At 43.5% G+C, this 21,459-nt stretch overlaps 2 protein-coding genes across 22 annotated transcripts in view; one reads left to right on the top strand and one right to left on the bottom strand.

Annotated features, from left to right (window-relative positions):
- Positions 1–21,459, bottom strand: part of LOC125771283 (glucose transporter type 1) — a 167,771-nt gene that overhangs the window by 83,181 nt on the left and 63,131 nt on the right. For 6 of the 21 annotated variants that reach the window (XR_007419289.1, XR_007419290.1, XM_049441766.1 and 3 more), the window contains exon 1: positions 11,254–11,367. The exons of 6 other annotated variants lie outside the window; for them this stretch is intronic. The gene's annotated coding sequence lies outside the window, so the exon portion shown is untranslated. Of the gene's footprint in view, positions 1–11,213; positions 11,370–21,459 lie in introns of those variants that run through there. 9 more of the 21 variants (XM_049441769.1, XM_049441753.1, XM_049441767.1 and 6 more) reach the window with 7 other exon arrangements.
- Positions 11,431–21,459, top strand: part of LOC125771288 (uncharacterized) — a 41,830-nt gene continuing 31,801 nt past the window's right edge. Inside the window, exons 1-2 of the mRNA XM_049441785.1 lie at positions 11,431–12,550; positions 12,641–13,465. Of these exons, the coding sequence (XP_049297742.1) occupies positions 12,767–13,465 (699 nt within the window). The 5' untranslated portion in view covers positions 11,431–12,550; positions 12,641–12,766. The remainder of the gene's footprint in view (positions 12,551–12,640; positions 13,466–21,459) is intronic.

The raw sequence follows: 21,459 nt of genomic DNA, 5'->3' as shown, positions 1-21,459 counted from the left end.
AGCTTAAACAACCGATTTTGTACACCCCCAAAAACAAACGAAAAGCACTGCTGTATACATTCCCGCAGGTTTGCACAAACATTGGTCAGAGCGCAGGGAACATCGGGATTTATGACAATTTGTGAACCGGCGCAAGCAAAGGTGCATCGTTTACCATTTTCCCCGGGTGTGATTCCACTCTTGTGCCTATTTATTTATTCGCGCTGCTACGAGCGGACTGCACCGAAACAAATAAATAAATAAACACCACATGCACCGCAACATCGTCACGACAACAATCGTCCGGTGCTCCCGGTACACTGGCATGATCATTATGATGCGATGATGCTGGAGTTTAAATTTCATTTTGTTTTAATGTTGTTTGTCGCATTCACCACAATTTCCAGCCGATTGCATCGAGGCTATCCCTCGGTTTTTCTTTTATATTTTTTCTGTATGTCGCTAATATGATTTTTCCCCATCCCCTCAGCCTCTCAGCCTGGTGGGTTGTTATCACAGCAGAATTGTATGAACTCATCAATGTTGACCAGTTTGTTCGGTTATTCCGCAACTTTTGTTAAGCAAACAAGGTTTCACACTAATGAAAATAGGACTGCCATCAAATACAAATCCCTACTATAGTGACATTTCAACAACAACAACAAAAAAAACCCAGAACTAACCTGTTTGTGGTGCTTATGTCCATCGTTTAAAAAGCAATATTGGAACTTTAGAATCAACAAACCTTGGATCTCCGGTGGATGCGGTTGCAGTACCGACACGAACTTTTCCATTTCCAAGTTCGATCTGGTAGTTGAGAAAACAATTTTACACCATCGTGTCTTACCGGTCACTACTTTGCACTGAAACTCGTTCGATTGATTATAAACCCTTCTTCCTATGAGGATATAAAGCTTGGAGAAGCTCAACCCTACCATGGTGGAAACTATTTCAATTATTTCTTGTTTTGCCTGGTTCGAAACCGGTAGAAAATGGATCCTCAAATTTTGATTACAAAATACGAACGCTAGTGTCCATTTTCCGGCTTACCAATTGTTCATCGGTATGGAAATTGTGTTAATAAGTCTACCTTTACATGGGCGGAATCTCTCCCACTGGTGGTAAACTATTATCTCGGAAGTCCATTTTCCGTCAGCAGTTACAACTGTCGCCAACTTATCGGTGCATTATTTGCTCAATTTTTGCCCATCCCCCCCGGCGGGACAGCTTCATTTACGTCGAGAACGTGATCGAAACTCGAGGAAATAACTTTGTTACCCAGCCGCAACTTTGTTGGAGCGAGGATTTATCGGACCATTTGTTGACCACCGTACAAAGACGACCGATACCTGAGTACGTGCCATATTTCTTGCAGTGCCCATTAGACGTTTCGGACAATTGTGTGGGTTTGTATCGTCTTTGTTCGGTTTGCCCCAAAGCGGAAATATTTCTTCAAAGTTGACAGATAAAGGAAAGGAATATACGTGTTAATGTTTTACAGAAATGTAAATGAAACTTGTTTTGTTTTAGATTGTTAGAGAATAAAATTGAAACGAAGTTAAAAAACGCCCAAAGGTTTGCAACCAACAAGACAAATTCGTCTTACTCCTAATCAATTGCATGTTGCTAGGTATTCTGACATCTATTTGCCTTTCAGAATCAAAATCATTAGTGATGCTTCGTCAAATTTTCCACAGTTGCCAAGCAGCCAATAAGTAACGAAGATACGATTCTTCCGAAAATAATACCAAAGCGCTACATGTAATCATTATTTGTGAGACCACCATTAGGGGATGATTTGTTTATCATTTCCTTTTCTTGAAACAAGCAGAAACAAAAATTCCATCATCACCCCCAGTAACTAACCCAAAAACAGTATAAATCATGTCAAACGATCGGCATAAACACTTCCCCGGATTAGACGGCCAATAAAGTAGCATCGAAGCCGGGTATGGGTTTTCCTGGTCCGTATGTCTCAATTTATTTAATCGTGTGGATTAATCCCCAAAACGGTCGCTTAATGGTTTCTCAAATTTGCCAAAAAACCCATCGAACAACCGTCGTGTAGAAGGCATAGGGAAAAAAACGAACACACCACACCACATACTACGTACAATTTGTCTGCATCGGGCACATCGAATTGACGTCCCGTGGTATGTATTGAAGTGTTGCTGGACGAGTATAACAACAACACCACAGAAACGAGCACAACCATAAATCATCAAATAAATGCATAACCACAGACTGGCACTGGACGAGATGAAATGCGATCGTTTTTAAGCACTTTGCCAGATCAAGAAGAAGCTCACGATTCATCCATATTTTATTTACAATCAGCTATCTTGTGCCGGGTAGTTAGCAGGAAGCTTTTGGGTAAGATGGCACTGTTGTGTATATTTTATCGCCCATGTTTTCCACCACAAGTACAACGAGGATGAGAAGGCGACATCAGGCGTTGCATTGCATCACGTCACTTTGGCAGCAAAAAGGACTAGCGTCCTGTGGAGCAAAACATCATTCAGTCAGCCCATAACTCTACCATCATCTTCAGTTCCAGTGATCATCGTACACCGGAATATCCGCACTCATCGGCAACGACTCCGTTACATGTACTTGGTAATGCATGCGAGCAGCAAGTATGTCACCAACAAGAACGCGAACGCAAACTGCCAAGAGGAAAATGGTTCTCACTTTTAAAGGCACCAATGTTCATAATATGGGGAAAAGCAACAATAAAAAAAAATTCACACACATCTTCCAACGAAAAGGACTGACTTCCTTCCGTTCGGTGCGAGGTTCGATTTAAAACATTTCATCTTAATGCCTTCCTCTTCACCGATTCTTTGGAACGGTACGCCGCGGTAGAGTTGTCTTCCCAACACCCATATATGGATGAGAACGAGCAGCACATTCTTATGGCTTTTAGTGCAGACCCACTCATGCACTGGTGCTTGACGGGGAATGGATTCCTTGAGCGACGTTTTTTTTCTTCTCCGGTGCTTTCCACACATCCGGAATTCTCTGTTATGATCATTATGGTTGCTATTGCTATTGCTTCCACTGTCTCCTTGCGGGGACCGTTCGGTAGCACGTGAACGGGATGGAAGTTGGTATGGCCATTAGCATCATTTTGATGATATGAAGCAATTGCTTTCGTTCGGTGAAGAAGACAGGCAGACCGGAGAGCATTAAAATGGCCGCTTGTCAGACGCCGGTTGTGGCTAATGTCATCGCGGTGTATCGTCGTCCGTAGAGCGTCAAGCTTTTCCCCTTTTTGCTGTAAGGTGCACACATTTATCTTCTAGACTTTTCTGGTGGATGTTTTCTGGTCTTCCTCTTCCGTGGGGTGGGAGTGGCCAGAAGGCATCCATCGGCGTTTCCATCTAATGCAGTTACCGTTTCGTGCGAGATTCGCCCACTGGAGACTCACCGGGAAAAGTAATTGAGCAGAAATTGAGAACGTTTCCCATCCGAACCAGAACCGATATGAAGTACTTTGGACGCAAGTGTACCGTAAACGCCGTTTGCGCACCATACGACCACTCCACTCCAGTCTACTGGCGCGTTCTACCATGTCCAAGACACTCAACTACGCCAGCCAGTCAGTTGCAGAGCTTTCGCCGGCTGGGAAGGATTGCCATTTGCAGAACACCGGCTGCCATCGACCCATGACTCGCCTCCGACACTATGATGAAGCTGAAACCTAGAATAAACTGCCGAATTCCCGAAGAGGACATTGCCGATGGCAGCCGGGGGAACGCTTGGCGGCAGGATGAACGGGTTGGGACGGATGTTCACTTCAATTTCACTAATTTATGGCCATTTCTGTTCCATGCTTGGTGCTGGTGCTTCCCGACCATCCGACGGACCAATCGATCGCCCTGAGCACGCGCTCACGGCACCGTACACGGCCAGCCAAATGGAAGGTTTCTACACTTCAGCCCAAACCGGCTGGGCGTAACAAATATATCTTATTTTAATCAGTTTTGCTCCTCGCGCGCGCGAACTCATTGATTCTCGCTTCTGGCGTTGGAGCTCTGTGCGGCCGACGGTAGCCGTATCCTTCTGGTGCGTTTCAAGGACCCACAGGGTAGGTTGGCGCCGTGTTGGAAACAACATTTCCAATATTGTTTTCGACATTTCCCTTCCAATATATCAATTGGCCGTTTCGGGTGCGGGACGTGAGCTGTCCCGGGGCTTTTATTTTCGGACGGGCTCAACTCGTCCGAATCCGGAGTGTGGAAAGCATGCTTGCTCGGGTCAGTGTGTACGTGAACAGGGAAAGGCTACCGAGTAGCACCATTTCCGTACGAATGCTTTAGGTTTTCCGGCGAGGAGGAGGGAACCATTTACGTCCTGTCGAGATTGTATGTGTGCACAATGAAATGATGCAAAAGGAGGGAAACGGATATAAATGGTAACCGAAGTGATTGTCTGAACTCACCAGACTTTCAATAGACACTTAATGATTGTGATGATTTTATGCTTTTCGTTATAAAATAAGAATTGAAGTTATAAAATATGGATCGTTTACTTTACTTTAGTTCGTCTTTGTGAGGTGAAATATTGAATCTCTTTAAGCTTGTTATACTTGTAGCATTTAGCGCTGGTTCAAATCCCATCACATCTACTCTTCTGTCAGTAACCGAACGCCGCGCAGCTTAAGATCCTTTTCCAAAGCTACGTACAGTGGAGCGCCGATTATCCGGGTGCCTTTTATCCGGCTGTCGCATTATCCGTGCAGCTCGGAAATGACAGTTCTGAAGGAGAATTGACATATGAAATGCAAAACCGATGATGGCAAAAAATAAAAGCTTCAATAAGGAATGATATAATTTGCTCAAATTCGATAAAAAAGAACAGATTCATTTTGCAAAGTGTAAATAAGAAAATTAACATCTAGCTTTATAAAAAAAGTCTACCTATCGCACACTTAACACTAATATTAAACAATAAAAACAGTTGTGCCTATTATCCGTGATATTCGCTTATCCGGCAAGGGCTGAGTCTTGATGAGCACGGATAACCGGCGCTCCACTGTAATTCAATATTGAAACAGTGTCTAACTAAAAAGAAATTCTTATTAGCAGCTGTGTCATAGAAAAATCATCAAAATTGAAAATAGATTTAAATTCAGAAACCCTTTCTTCCCCCAAACAGTAAAATATACACTTTCACACACTAGAACTGATCGGTTTTCTACGTGTGCGCGATAGCGTCGGAAATCTTCCCGAGTGTCAAAAGCGTTAGCTCTCAGCGTCTTGCCGGCAAAATCTTGTTCCAAATTCAGCTCACTTGCCGTGCTAAATTTCCTGCCCGTCTTCCGGTCAATGGGAAAATCATAGAATAAAATGGAGCTCCGAAATGTGGGGGGAAACGTTTTTCGCGAGTCCACCGCCCCATTGTTCGCATTCGTGCTTATAGCGCTGCCAGCTTCATTTGGTATTCATAAAGGCCAACCGCGCGGGCCTGTCCTCGGTGCGAAAACCGTCCGATAATAAGCTTTCCATACTATTTCAAAGGTTTTTCGCACAGACTTGCTGGTTGAATCTCCGCGCATTGCATCGAAACGGTTCCGGTCGTGCTTGAACCGAAAAAACCGGTTCAGATGGACCGACGAAAAGCGGATCCTTGGAATTGCTCCGTCGAACATTTCGTACGATTGTGCTGCGGAGTGGTTTCGCAAGGAGGACGCACCGGAAAGAATGCAGATTCTATTTCAATCTTTCGGCCATATTCCGGTCAACTTATGAACGGTCTAGTTCAAATGTGAGCATAACCATAAGAAGGAAGCTTTTGTGGATGGGAGGGACTATAACTACACTCGTAGAGATGATTTTGCTCTCGGAACGGAAGGTTTTTTTCATGTACAAAGCTAAAGAAACGGATTTTTTTGACTTCCTCCTTTTGTGAGTGTACTCCTCCTATTCTAGTCTTTACCTTGAAGTCTTCAAAGGCTTGTTTTTTGGGTCGCTTTTTTGCCCACATCCGGTACGATTGTTTGCATAGGCCAACCAAAGCCGAGCATTACTATCCTTTCCTCACTTCGGCTCTCCCACTCTTCTGGAAACCGTACTACACCTAGACGGAAGAATTGCAATAGCAAAAAAAAGGGCTTTCCTTCATAGGAGCAACGAGTTTCGCTCGCGGCCAACAATAAAATAGTAATGTATGTAATCTCGGAAAAAAGGGTTTTTGTTCTGTATCGTCCGATAAATAAAGTGGCCAAAAAAATAGGACCACCTCGCCCAAATGCCTGGTTGTTTCAAGGAACGAGCTTATGACGATACTCTTGGACGAAAGTTTTATCGTCCGAGTGCTAGGAAATAAACAAACGCCACACAAGGACGAGTTGGTGGTAAACGGGACGAGGAGAGCTTGTTTGTATGCGCGCACGGCTTCCCATACTGTGGCAATGTGTGCTGCTGCTTTTAATAAAGATATCCAAACCAAGGCGGACTGCAATTATGCTGAAAGGGTACTAAAATTTCCGCTTCGTTTCGTTTATCCTTGATTGAAGCGAGGGCAACAGCGTGTATTGAAATGTTATCAATTACGCTAATAGGCTGGCGCATCTTCACCACGACTCGATACAAAGTCCGCCCGTCGGAATGGCGATACGCGATTGAAGTAAATTTTGCTATTTCTTGTTCTTTTCTTTTCCAACAAAACCACGAGTGGCCCTTAACTGGTGGGCTAAATGTGATCATAAACAACGGACCGCTCATGCTTAAAAGCCAGATAAGAAACTTTACACCGTGTTTTTGGCTGTGGTAAGCACTATTTTTGCTACCTATTTATTACGAGCCATTAGCGCCGCGAGCCCTTTTTCTGGAGGGGTAGACCGAAAGGAAGCGGGGGGTGGCCAACATTCGTAACCGATCATCGGTAAACGATTTCAACGGGCGCTTTCGAAGAAGTCGTTAGCGGTGTCGTAAACACTAGAAACGTTTGCCGGTGAAGCACTGCCGGTGAAGAAATTGCCAGACGGTAGACATCGTACCTTTTTTTGGCAGATGGTAGAGTAGAGCATAAAATTTAAAAGCAGCATTATTGACAGAAAAGCGGTAGTGTCGTTGAACTTGGAAAGTGTCCAGTAATAAGTGGGAGGATAAGTTGGTTTTGCTATGAAAGCTCTAAGCTGAAACGTAAGTTAAAAATTATTCTGTTGGCTTTCGTTTATGGTTTGGTTTTTTGGAAAACAATTTAAATAGGTTGATCTCTATTTATTAGACCAGTATGATAAAAAAAGATGGAGTTGCCATAAATTTATTTACCTTGCAGAGAACTTATTTACTAAAGCAAGCTGTCTAACAGTTTCATTGGAAGTGATATTTGTGATGCAAATTGCATACATTCAAGCGTTTATTCAAAAGTTAGTATCCAATTGAATGAATCATCATATTGATATTAAAATTCACGGAAAATGGTAATGAAAACACATGACAAAGTTTGTCAGCTGCAAAACGAAAACAGTTCAACAGTTTTATTTCATAGCCAGAATTCCATTTTACGTATGCAAAATATTTGAGTGAGTTACATTGATTAAAGCTCCCTACGATATCAATTCTGTGGTGGAGAAAATTCTCAGAAAATTTGGTACTATCACTAACTTTTAGATATTTTGTCGATTTCATCAGTATGCAATTAATTTAATTATTTTCCGAAAAAAAAAGTTTTGCTATTTGCGTAACTACAAATCAGATTGTATCATGGGCGATTTTCTTTTTTTTAACAAAATACTTAGAAGTGCGAAATACATTTAACATAGAGTCTGGAATTTGTAATTTCAAATTTCGATCTAAAAGATATTTCGCTAGTTTCACGATTTGCTTGTTTTACCACACTATTGTACGTAGATTGTAAGCCTCAATGTATGCAATCAACGTTTTGTCGAAATTCCAAAAAGCAGATCCTCATCAATAGTCATTCTCCAATGCATTTAATAGAAGCGGGAGAGAGAAAAAAAAGCGGAATGCATTACCACAAAATCCACTCGCCAAAATTCGCTTACTATCGAGATAACTCACTTTTCCATCGATTCACGCAAAACCGAAACTCCCGGCAAATTCGTTTTTCATCCACCCCAATCATCGACACACAGACACACATACATAAGCTCGGTAATTGGAAGTGATCGGAGTGGTAATTGGGCCAAGTGGCAACGAGAAGATACTTAATTCAAAAGTCATTATCGTATGCACATAAAACTTTCCAACGGTGTGGGTTGTGCATAAGGGAAAGGAAAGGGAAGGAACAGGTGCTTCTGTAATGAGGCTCCCATCGGAAGTTCCTAAGCACTTCCGGGGAGCCCCAGTAGTAGTTGGGTGTGATCTGGCTGGATTTAGCAATCCTGGCAGCTGGCAGGAACGGGGAAAGCTGAAAGGAAATGCGGTATACACACACACACACACAAAACGTACACATACAGTGTCACAAATGCCGTGGGAAATTAACCACACGCCAGTGGCTCAATCTCCGAGCAAGAGAAAAGCTCGCTTGCAGGCATTTTCCTCCCGGAAAATACCACCCGAAGCAATAAATTAGTGAATTCGAAGTAAATAAAGCTTAAATGAAATAATTTTCACCCTTTGCGTTTCTACCGTGCATGTTACCCTAGCACTATCCACACACACACACACTAACTAATACCGAATTAGTTTCCATCACAGCCCCTTTTGCGTGCTGTAATCACGCGAATAAATAAAATTTATTCCAACACAATTTATTTGCTAAAAACTTTGTCAGCTACCGACCGCATCTGTACTGTCGGCGGCTCGTCGACAAACGATGCGTAACGCAACGCAGCATACCAGACGGTTTTTGGGGATGTAAAAGCGTGAGGCTTACAACAACGGCACAGCTAATATGGTGAATGTCCCTTTTTGACGCGCTTCGCGCCCCTAATCTCGTACCGTACCGAGGCAGCTCTCTAATCAATAATTTTACCGGCATTTGCTGTAAGCTGCATGAGGTCGAGGCATTCGTTCTGGAACGTTACTGGTCGCTTGTGGAGTGGAGGTCGTGGAGGAAATCCCGTAGAATGATGTGTACTGCCAGCGAACGAACGAAAGCTTTCCTTTCAGAAACCCGCCCGGAAGCCGCATAATTTTAATTCAATCTAGAACCCAGCTTGTGCTACCGCTGTTTCGCGGGGGTGTTTAGGGGAACAAAATGGGGGAACAGAGGGCGAGATTGCAAAATTCCCACCCCACTCTGAGGGGTGGTGGTGACAGGGCAGGACGGCTTGCACAATTTAGCGACTACCTCGATAAATAATTAAACATGCTAATAAACTTTTCCAATAATTCGTCAGCAACAACAGCCGGAAAAGGGACGAAAACGGAAGGTTAGAGAGGGGACCTGGATGCTCAAACCAGACTGCTTTCCCTAATATCGACCACCTGTTTTCCGGGAATATTCGTCCCACTCGGCGTTCGATCGGCGTTCAGGCTAATCGAAAGACTGATGATGGAAAAGTTATTACCGGTTGTTAAAGCGTCCACCAGGCGCACGAAGCACACGGCGGCACTGAAGCGAAGTGACTTCCCCATTATATTATGCCCGTGTGGCCGTGGCAGGGAACAATCCCAAAATTTTATGAAGCAAATTCGAATATTTGCATCCCAAAAAAGCTGGCAGGGATGACGGGGGAACTATGGGAGAAATAGAAATAAAATAAATATTGCACAACGGGAACGAGCTACGATGCGAGTTCAAACGCACAAAATGCAAAATTAACGACTACTAAACAACGAACCACGCTCGATACTGGTTCGATAATGAACGGCACAATTTGTCAATTTATTAGTGTGGACAGAGCATTAAAATGTTGCATGCGCGATGCATTATGCCTTTTTTTTTGTTGTACAACAGTGAGTGCATCAATTAATGAACCTTAATTAAAGATTCCCCGCTGATGATAAATTAGCAATTCACCGTGTGCATAAATAGACCCACGGCTCACGCAAACACACACGCGTACACACATTGCGCAATACAATAGAGGGGCAATAAGTGTCATTTACGCTCATTAAGATGACAATCGTAGATTGTCAGTGTTTTAATTAAATTTACTTAAATCGATTCCATTTGTCGGATTTCTTCTTTTTTAATTTTTTTTTCATTAAGAATGAGCTCGAGAATTGTCTCGCTATCATTTACAAGTTCACGGTTTTTGTACGATATGCCGGTGTTATCGCTTTATATCCACTGTGAACGATTGTTTTTTATCTTGACATACCGTGTGACACAATCTTGTCTATTGTTTGTTAATGTTCCGTTACGGTGGATTTACTGAGACACGTGCTCACGAACGATGTAGTAATCGCATCCGTCATTATCATTGTCTGTGGGTGATAATTTCAAGTGTCTTCATCCTTTGCGACGCTTGATTACAGACTTCAAAAGGGAAAGATCGCTTCTTGAAGTTGGGAGTTGGTGAGGGCTTTGCCGTTATCGCTTAAGCGTTCAATTACACATTTAATTATGGAAACAAGGTTTATAACGTTATTAAAATGTTATAACGAAACTCGCAATAAAATAATATTGTTAATCCAAACAAAACATTCCTAACATACTGAGCCGATCACGGCGAATGAGAAATTACTAATCATCTTCTCATTAGAGATGAGAATGCGCTCTCACTCACTCACTTTTCTCACTTATCTCCCTTCTTTTCTCACTATCAACAGATAACACGATAATGAGCTGTCTATTGGTGACTTAAATGATGCGCTAATAAAAAGTTGTGATTTTGATAAGGTACGAGTTTACGTTTTTACTCAAAAAACGACTACTCTACCGTACTCTACAGGCTTGTGGAGGAATTCTGTAATTTACATACCAGTGATAAAAAATTCCATTGAAACGTCACGTCCAACGGTTTTGTAATGTGATCCAACAATGCACATTTCGCAGTGCATCGTTGGAGCTGCGTCAACCACCACAACAAATACTGCAACAATTCGAAAGCATGTGATCGTCACACATCAGTGCAGAAATAAGCTAAAAACAACAAAAAAACACAGTTCAATCGTATGGCCGCACTCCATTAAACCGGTCGCACGCCTTCACGCATACACATACACCACACACACGCGTGTATCAAACAATCGATCAAAACACAACACGCACGCATTCGGAGGTCACTTAACAAGCACGCCACGCATACACGATATGACCTACAAAAGCTTTGAAAAAGGTTTTCGTTTTAGTGAAGAAATGTAACGCACGAAATTAACTACATTACACTAGAATAAAAATACTTTGCACCTGATTACTTCAGTTACGCAAAACGTATTAACAGATCGATCGAAGATGGAGACAAATCATCCATCCAAACCACCGCGGATGCTGATCGTGAAGTGACAGGTGAGATTCTCGCTCCAACAAACCGGAGCGTAACGCATCGTACATGAGTGAACGAAATCTCTCTCTCGCTCTCACAATTTGCAAAATCTGTTTCAGCGTTTCTCAAGCTGTAATTCTGGTACAATTCATCGCTAGCGAAACTATAGGAACGTTTTGCCTAAAACGACTGGTTTTAATAGGAATTGTGGCTTCTTGATGGGTAAAAACGGACGGCAAAAAGAAGGAAGAGAAAAAAAACATCGTTAGTAAAACTCATCTCACCACGGAATGAGATGCGCGAGTCGTAATGATTATATGATGCGTACAGCCACGGTAAGCAGCAGCAGTAGGGACGGTTCTACTGCGTTATCACCCACCACCGCTCCCGTAATAAATGCGTTTCATTATTCTGGTTACGTTTTTATGGTCGCGAAAACGAGGCAACAAAATCTTCTCCACTCGGAAAATACTACCGCCAGGCGACATTAACTACGAGGTACGGGGGTTGTTAGTTTTATTTTTACGACACTACGAAAATAGACACCGTGTTCCGGCCGTTTTACCCCGCTTGGTGATGATTTTTCATGAAAACACTCAAAAATTTGTTGCTTGTGAATTACGGGAACGGAAAATGCCAGCGAAGTAAAGAGTTGTGTACAAAAGCGCCCATTTTGTGGAGCAAACTAATATTACCGCGCTGTGAACTAACGCTACTTAAATCTTTTTATAACGCCTCTCACTCATCCAAGATAGCTTTGATATCGTTACCTCATCAACGTAACGCTTCTCTCGTGTGCATAGTGGTTGACAGTGGCTTTGTCAAAACGTTAGTTTACTCCAAAATCAATTTTCTGTTGTTTCTGCTCCTTTGAGCAATGTCTGTGGATTTGGTCTATAGAGAGTATTATTTTAGTGGACCGTGTTGATTGAAGCACTTCAAACAATCCAATCCATTCTGCTAACACGATTAAGTGCTGTATTTTTATGTCTTAAAAAAAAGTTGGGACTCCGTTCGCAGTGCGTTTTGGGCCACCGAAATTGCGTACCCAATCGATGTGTCGAAGAAGGGGAGAACAAAACGAAACCAACCGCACCGCGTGAGGACGGCTGCACGCAATCAAAACAAACCCAACTCCGGTCCGGCTGGCTGCAGGCAGGTTTGATTTTAATCTAATAAAATTGCTGCTTGCCTGAACATATTCCGGACAGCCCAGCCTAGGTGAGACACGGGTTTTGCCGTTATTTCGACACGGGTGAAACGTATTTATTCTTCATTTTGTTTTTGGCCACCAAAAACTGTCATCCACAGCTTCAGTGCGTTTCACAGGCACCAAAAGTGCAAAGGACGGAACGAGTATCGGTTTATCGGAAAGAGGAAAGATTCGTGTTCTGTGTGCCCCACATCCCTACACACTCACGATCAACGAGCGGAATAATGAACTCGAACTATGTAAAAAAATGTACCGAGTTCTTGCAGAACATACCGGCCCACAAACCGGCCGCAACCAATATTGCTGCTGCCGGTGTTGCGGTTGCTCATACCGATCCGTCCCACTCCGCCGTCCCTCCGCAACAACCACAATCGAAGACCGAACCGAATGACAACAGAGCGAGTAAAAAAGCTTCCCGAAGGGGTCGCACGGCTGGCGGTGGTTTCAGTGTGGGCAAGCGCCCCATTTGGCGTCACCCTGGTGCCGGCCCTGTTGCCGGGTTTGGCCGCCCTGTGGAGCGTACCCATTCGCCAACGCACATGGACCAGCAGAAGTTCGTCAGGTCTTGCTGTCCTTCACGCCGTCCAGACACATCACAGCCCGGACATGGCCGGGTGAACTGCCGGTGGGAAGAGGAGACGCGGCAACATCCTCTAGCGCACGTTCCACCGACACCGCCCATCGGTGACATGATTGCGGACCCGATACAGGAAGGTCGTGGAGACGCAGATAACGTCAATCATCCGGATGGAATTGGACAGACGAACGTGCAAACGGCAGAGATACCGCCGACAAATGTGGGTGGCGAACTAGCGACGGGGCAACGCAATCGTCCGACGGAGGAATGTCAGGATCGTCAACCGCTGTCCTGGTCCGGGATACTGTCCAAGGCTTGTCCGCTTCCAGCTGTCAGCGAACGAAAGGTAAAAATCTCACTTTCATACTCTTCCTTCTAATGGTACGACTCTTCTTTACTGGTCCAAATCGTCAAAAATCTGGAAAAAACAGGGGGACCCAATACACGAAAAATGTCCTCCAGCTCTGTAACGAGATAACGATGATTTCGTTAACTGCTATTTCGGGAACCCACGGGTACAACTGTGGAGGGGGGGGATGTTAGCGGAAGTGATCGGGAAGGATTTTTCTCAACCTTCTTACCCCCCACACCCAACAACTCCGGGTGTTATTTTCGGTGTGTCAAATATCCGGTACCGTACCAATCTCGAATCCCTTCCACGGATGGTTTTCCAATTTTCAGATTCCGATCCACCTGGAAGTAGTGGGCAGCAAAATGCCCCAGCCGGAACAAAATCAATGTTCTGCCCAAAGGACTTTGGCGAAAAGGGATTAGCCGTGTTTGCTTGGGGATGAGCTGATGTTTTAGTACGACATTTTTTCGGTCTGCCCTTCCGCACACATATTCGTAAATATATTTAAAAAAAAACATCTTCCGCAGTCGCTTCTGTTAATCTACACCCGAGCTACCCGTTCTATTTGTTTTGATTACGAAGCCATTTTTTGGCCACAGTACAATTCTTTTTACACGCGAATGATTCGCCCCTTTTTTTGTCTGTTTTGTAATCGTCGTGGAAAATGGAACAACTTTACACCAGGTTCATGATGCTGGCGTTTCGATATTTATTCGGAACTAACCAAACCAAACTTCGGGATCAAGCTCTAGGTTCGGGTAAACTATTTGCTTAACTATTCATATCGCTTTTTTTCTTTCTAGTGGCCATCATCGTTGTTTAATGTTCATCAACCCATCATGATGTGTCACGATAAAAGGGAGTTGCCTGGCATTAAAAAAAGGAGCCCCAACCAACCATCATCTATCGTTTCTTTTTTTTCGTCCCGAACCTCTTGACAGGTGACATTAATCGATGTCAATATCTGTCTTACCGTTAAAAAACTAATCAGGGCTCTTCTTGGTCCACCTTGTACCATGATGAGAACGGAACATTTTCTTCCCGTTGATGAACCCGCCGCCGTCAGGAAAATGAGTCAGAACAGCAGCGCGACATCACGATTAAGCGATGCAACAACCAACAAATGGTGATAGCGTTATTCATAATAATAATAATGAAAAATATTTACGCTCACCTTCACCGACATATACGACCTCTTCCCGTGTCGGTTAACCTACCGGGTGGAAAATGGTGTCCCAAGCTTTTACGGTGGGGGTTACGGGCAGATGATGATGGCTTCATTTTGGCCGGTTTCCACAATTAACATCGGTCACGGTCGGAAGGTTAATAATAATGCCTACTTAGTCCGGTTGCGTTCGTTCGTTCGGAAAAACATCGAACTGGCAGCTTAACCGTGCTTAAATTCTACCAAAAAAGCTAAGGACGGTCCAACAAAGGAAGGGGAAACTCAATTTCCCGGAATTGCGTGAAAGTTAGAAGCACAATGAATGTGCACCACCACTTCGAACGCGATCATTAATTTTGTGATGTCTACGTCTTTTTTTTTTTGTTTTTTTTTTTGGTTGTTGAGGGTTTGTTCTTTATTATTTTTAGGTGTCATTATTGTTAAAAACAATAGCCTTCGCCTTGGTAAGGGGAAAACCTCAGGAAAATAGTCGTCTAATCGCCGTGCAGTAAACCTGTAGACCCCGTATCCTTGGGTTGACATCGACAAATAGTTTTCAAACCACCGTTGCTCAACAGTTTACTGTCCTATCGGCCGCTTTGATCAATAGAAACCCATCACAATAAAAAGGGGAAACGCTTTCAGTAACAGTTTTGAGGGAGGAAAGGGTCCTTAAGAAATAACTATTAATTTTCGTTTCATTGCATGTTATACAATCCCGGGGTAATGGGTGTAGTTTTTTCTTTGTTTATTTAGTTTTACCCGTCCCGTGAACGGTGTCTACAGATTTCAATTAGCTTTTGTTTGTATTAAATTTTGCTTTATTTTTATTCAAACTTTTCCGTTTTGATAATTGTGTATTTGTTTTTGCTTAAATATTATTTAAATTTTGCCTAAAAACGGTTTTGTGCTGTATTATGTGCAGCTTATTAGAAGCTACTGGATTTCTGCGTGTGTGTGTCGGGTTTCTAAAAGCTAAACATTAAATCCCTTTTCCCGCAGAAAACAACCCCCTATGCAGGGGGTAACCATGCGAACAAATTGTGCTTACGAAAAGCGATTCTTTACCGATCAGCACCTCCTCCGGGGCGCGTGCATCTTTGCCAGGGAAAGGTCCACACAGTACGGTTGCTGTCGTGTCGACACCACCACTACCGTGTGGTGAGAGAAAATGGCAGTGTGCAGAAAATAATGAAAAAATAATTATATTGATTTCAATTTTCATTATAATATGCAAATCGCCCGCATCCGGTGTTGGCTCCCGGGGTCGGGTTTTTGGGGTCGTTCGATCCGAGCGCTTTGCTGTTGCTGCTACTGCTATCCTTCCATATGAGGTTGTGACCGGTGAGTGGCTACCGTACTGTAGATACTCAGCTTAAACAATGTGCGTCCTTACAGTGTACCGGGACACTGTTGGAGAGATGTTGTCAGACTTCCTACTCGAACGTCCGAAAAACGCACTTCCAGCGAAGGATGAAGCATCCGTCTGCTCTCGGTCCGGTAAACCACATCTAACCCGGCCACAACCCATCCACCCACCACCACCGTGCCAACCCTTACGCCTGCCTCCCTCTGTCTAATGAGCGATGGATAATGCTGCGAGGCTTTAATTAGAGTTTAATGCAAGAATAACATCCATTGCTGGAGTGGATGCCTCAACGCCTCCGTAACGGAAAGCACTCAGTGGGACAGAACACCGGACAGAAGTGGTCTATTCTGTGGGTCGTAGCACCACGGGCTTTGGTTATATTTTCCAACCATTACCGAGAGCTCGCTCTTCCACACCTGGTTTTTGTTCCATACATGCCCGACCTGCGAAAGACACGACTACCTCCGAATGAAACGAGCGAGAAAATTAGTTCCTCCGGTAAGGAATGAAAAAGGAAAAAAACCATACCGGGAAACCCATTTTCGAGGACAATTTACTCGCGACACTTACGGTGTGTCCCCCGTTCGTGCTTGCTGATTGTCGCCCTGAGCGCGCCCTGGTGGGACCCGAGATCGAACGGACCAAACGGTGAACGGGTAACCTTTTAGCGTCATGATGGGTTTTCCGTTGCATTAGGAACACGAGACAAACATGACAACCCGGCAACCCCATCCCCAAATGAAGGTGTGGTGCATGTGGGGTGTGGATTTAATTTCACTCTCTTTCCGATATTTAAATGCAGCGTGATTAACGCTTTCTTCACACACCATTCACGTCTCTGTTCGAATGCTGCCTGTGGGGCATTTTCTCTTCGTGACTTTTGTTTTGTTTTCTGAGAGATTTTTTCATTAGCGGAGAAGCCGATTGTGAGATGAGTATCTTATCCGTAACTAGCTCGGATTATCGCGTAATGACGGATGTGGTAAGTGAATGTTTTTAATGCTCATTTAAAGATAAATTTCTCTTCTCGATTGGGATGGTCTTTTTCAACTAATTGTGCCATGGAAGGTTGTAATTAAAATTGGAAATTAATACGTCAACTACGTTGTATTTTTTTATCTTGGCATTAATGACCTTACACAGGTCATGCCGGCCATTTCTGGCTTACTAGATTTATTTTACCACGTAGCCGGACAGTCAGTCCTTGCTGCGAGAGGACGATCCAGATGGGATTTGAACCCGGTCCTGCTGTGTGGACGGGCGCCGTTTATTACATGCACCACCTGGCCGCCCCGGTACCATGTTGTATCTTTTACCGTTTTGTTCGATTCAGTATCTTCTATTTTCAACTCCTAATAACATTATCAAGCTTTAAAGTGTACTTAACGTGTGTGATTAAGGAACACTTCCAGTGGAATGCAAAACACAGGTTATTTATGCAATTATCATTCCTGCTTTTGTGAGGTCACATTTATGAGCGACATTAAAACTAAGCGTAAACCTTCATTTGCTCGGGCGGGCCACCGATTTATAAGCATTCCGAAAGAAAGGAGTAAAACCTTTAAGTGGTTCCTTCACTTCCGCATAACTCCGATACAAGTTGAAATTTATCATCGAAATGGTTTGGTTTTTGGTTTATGGGAAAAGTTTCCGCCCTGCGTTCGGCCCGCCAATCGATTCCGTTACGTTTGCGACTTTTCAAGAGCAGCAGCAGCATAATTAAAAGCTTAAGCAGCATTTAAAAATGGCTCACGAGGTCATTAAAATGTTCTTGCAGGAGGAATTTCGTCCTACCGGCTGTGGGGTTGTGTGTTCATAAAATTGAAGAAACATTTGCCCGCACATTTACCTCTCGATGGGGTTGGCGAGGGAGTGATACGGAACATGGATGAATTGTTCGTCCTCATAACCCGTCTGCCTTTAAAACAAGAGGTTTTTTTTGTAAGTAATTTCTGTTTTGCTTCCATGCATCGGGCCACGCACCTTCCGCCCGTTGTTTGATACGCTGATGGAAGAATGTAAAAATACATAAAACAAACCACTAACTAACACCGCATGACAAGCGGGACAAGGTAACGGTGCGGCGCAGGACAAGAAGCTAAAAACAGTAACTGTGCGATCGGGAATGCAGATTAGCAGCCCTTGATAGGAGGAGGGTGGAGGATGAGGGTTTGGGAGGGAAAGAGGAGTAAGGCAGAGGGGGCTCGCTAAATCGCTAAACTTTCTCCGCACCATTTTGCGACAGCCAAGGCGTGGCACATAAACCGAAAACCGCCACACAACACTTCCGTGTGCATCCAAAAGGACTTCCGAGTCAGAGAGTCAAAAGTCAATTCTAATTAATTTTATGATTTTATTAAGCCCCTCGGTTAACTTCTGCACCATTAACAAGCGGAGGTGGCATGGTGGTTTGTGGGTGAAAGTTTTTACTGTGTCAACCCCATTTTCCTTGCAGTCCGGTATTACATGGAGGAAAATTTCGTACCGTTGCGTTCCTTTGCAGCATTCGGGATGGCTGTAAGGACAACCTTTACCAACCAAACCAAGGTGTATGTGTGTGAGTGTATCCCAAAGATGCGTGAGCTTAGGTAGTGGTCTGGTTTTATCACCTTCCAGTAATATGGTTACAAAAGTCATCAGCAAGCAACGCCATCTGTTTGAGCACTTTCTTTGTTGCTTACGTACTTACACTACAACGACGTGACCTACCGTGACTGATGGAACCTGTTATGTTATCATTATATCCCACTTGTCACCCTAATTACTTATTTTTGTGGAGCGTATTTATTCATTCCATTACTCTAATTAGCCAAACGTTTTCGATACACCTTCGAAAATAAGAGTATTGAAAAGCTTCATTTTTATTGTACGAAGTCACCCAGAAGTCGCAAATTAATTAACATTAAAGAGAGAGAGAGAAACTATCGTTACTAAAGCTTTTGTTTTTCCTATGTATGCAGAAAAATAAAATATTCCAAAATACATTAAAATGTAATTACTCCGCATGGATTTAACTCGTTCCGTTCCGTTTCCTGCACGTTTTACGCTTGTGATGCAAAAAACAACGAGTGAACAAAAGAAATAAACTATAAATTAAATGAGCAAAACTTATGTCTGGACTCTCGCAGAAGGGACACGTATAATGATGCAAACATTAAAAAAAAAAACGTAAAACCCACCCGCCAGCCGGGGGACGAATCTTAACGTGAAGAAAGCAGCCGAACGCAAGCGAAAGCAAAAATACAATGAAATATTAATTATGTAAAGTAGCTTTCAGAAGAATAAATTATTTGTACTTAATCAACGACGCTACGGAATGACTCGCACGAACTGACTACTGACCAGTGGTCGGTTTGGTAAAAAAAAGAAGAAATACAACAACAAAAGCAGAAAATGGGGGGAAAAACAACACTTCCTGTCCTTCAACGATGGTGAACATCCTCTCAGTGAGAGGCCCGGGAAGGCAAAAAACAAAAAAATACCCCCGGACCAGTGACAAAAATGTATGACCACGAAGTCCTGGCGAATGATGAAACGGATGTTAAGGAAGCGTCCGTCCGACGATGTGACCGGGACCGAGTTTTGTTTTTGTGTGTTTTTTTTATCAATTTCTTTGTTCCGATGACGTTGACCAGCAGTGATCAAACACACCGGTGCGATGATAATGAGTAAATGAATTATTAGCAGTTGATGCTCACGTAATATTTTATAAAATTTTTTAAAGGCACCCTTTGGTCGATCGTCAGATGGCACCCCCGAATGGGTGGGTACGCAACTTCAGATTTTTAAAGTACCACACACACACACACCGTGCTTTGCTTGCTGACCCATCTGACCTCACTCGCAAAACTGGACAGGCGGACAGTACGCTGACGTTTGTGGCTATTAACGTGTCAGCGTAAAAATATGGCTCACGGGCGTTCCAAACCCATTTTTTTCGCTCTTCGCTCCACTTCCTTGCGTGGGTCCGTTTCCGAGGACGCGCTCGAAATGGTCCGACCGATGATTGGTTTCGTGTTGCTACGGGTACGGGCTCAAGTGGGCGGAATGGAACTTGATTTCGTAGTTAAAATATTTAAAAATAATTGATTTATCGATTTATCGGTTCACTGCTGCTCGGGCCCCAACGATTGGTTTCCGGTGGGTCGGAGAGAATTTGCGGAACCTTGTGCGGATGGGAGAAATCGTGTCGATGGTTCCGCTGATTGCACCACTCAAACCAATGCTGCGGAAAAAAGCGAAATAGCGGAAAAATATAAAACTTTATAAAACAACATTGAAGGCGAAATAGCACATTCTCTTAGCTCCATTTCCGTAAACTTTTCCCGAACCAAAACGATGCAAGTTTCCCAACCTGCGTTGGACAGTTACTGCCATCAGTGTACCAAAGTATGCTGGAAGTGTGTGTGTGTGTTTGTGAGGTAATTTAGTCTTTTAGGACAAGTTTCGCCCATTGGCACCCTCGAAAGTACCTGAGATAATATATTTCTAAAGTTTCCATGGATGGTTAGCACACTTGCGCGTTGTTTACGTTTATTGGCAGCTCGACTGCAGACGAGCGCTCCTGCAGGAGTGGAGAATGTTTATTAAGGATTTAGAACATGTTCAGACAGAAATTGGTGTAGACTATGAATCACCGTTGTGTATCTGTTCCTCAAATCACGAAAACCTCAAAGTTCTTGCAATATTTTGCACCACGTGCCTGGAAGGTGCGTGAAAATTACTGGCGTAAAAAGAGCAGAAAAAAGTTATTTTGTAATGCAAATTGCATTACTTTAGGCGGTTCCTTTTTTATGTCGGAATCTATCAAAATGTTCACTTCATAGCGTTCAAATCCAGGCAATCCGTTTGATAAAATTTGCAACATGTTTATACAAAATGGACATAATTTGCTCCAATTTTGTACGAATGAGATTTGGAGGAACTCTGAGACTGTGGATATCTTGAAAATTGCTTCAGACAATTCTTACTGTTCTCTTTAATGCAGAACAATTTTCGTAGTGTACAACGATTAAGTACCTGCCAAGCTCAACAGTCAATCGATCGATCGCAAAATAGAAGGCACGAAAGAACGAGAGTTGCTCCATTCGCATATACAAACACTCGCACGTACCCCGGGGATGTTGTTTCACGTTGATGCAGTTCTCCCAGACGGAGGGGGAAACGCCGTGTATATATGTGCTGTGTGTGCTTTCGATGTGAAATCGACATAGAACATTAGGCCTACGGGGTTTCCTACTGCGCAGAGCCTTGCGAAACTCTACGGGTGCTTTCGCCCGGGTACTAGGCCCGGGTACTAAATTATGTAAACGACTTCAGGAAAACTATTACCATTCCAAAATATGAAACATCCTACTTTTCGGGGTGGGTTAAGAACGTAACGTTTGCCCTTGCTTTGGGGTTCGGTAAAATCCGGACCACAGCGAACCGAACTTGAAGCGTCGGCTAGAAGCA

Source organism: Anopheles funestus, chromosome 3RL (genome assembly GCF_943734845.2).
Source record: "Anopheles funestus chromosome 3RL, idAnoFuneDA-416_04, whole genome shotgun sequence".
NCBI lineage: Eukaryota > Metazoa > Arthropoda > Insecta > Diptera > Culicidae > Anopheles > Anopheles funestus.
Note: the sequence above shows the minus strand (reverse complement) of the source record. Positions and strands in the feature narration are given on the sequence as shown.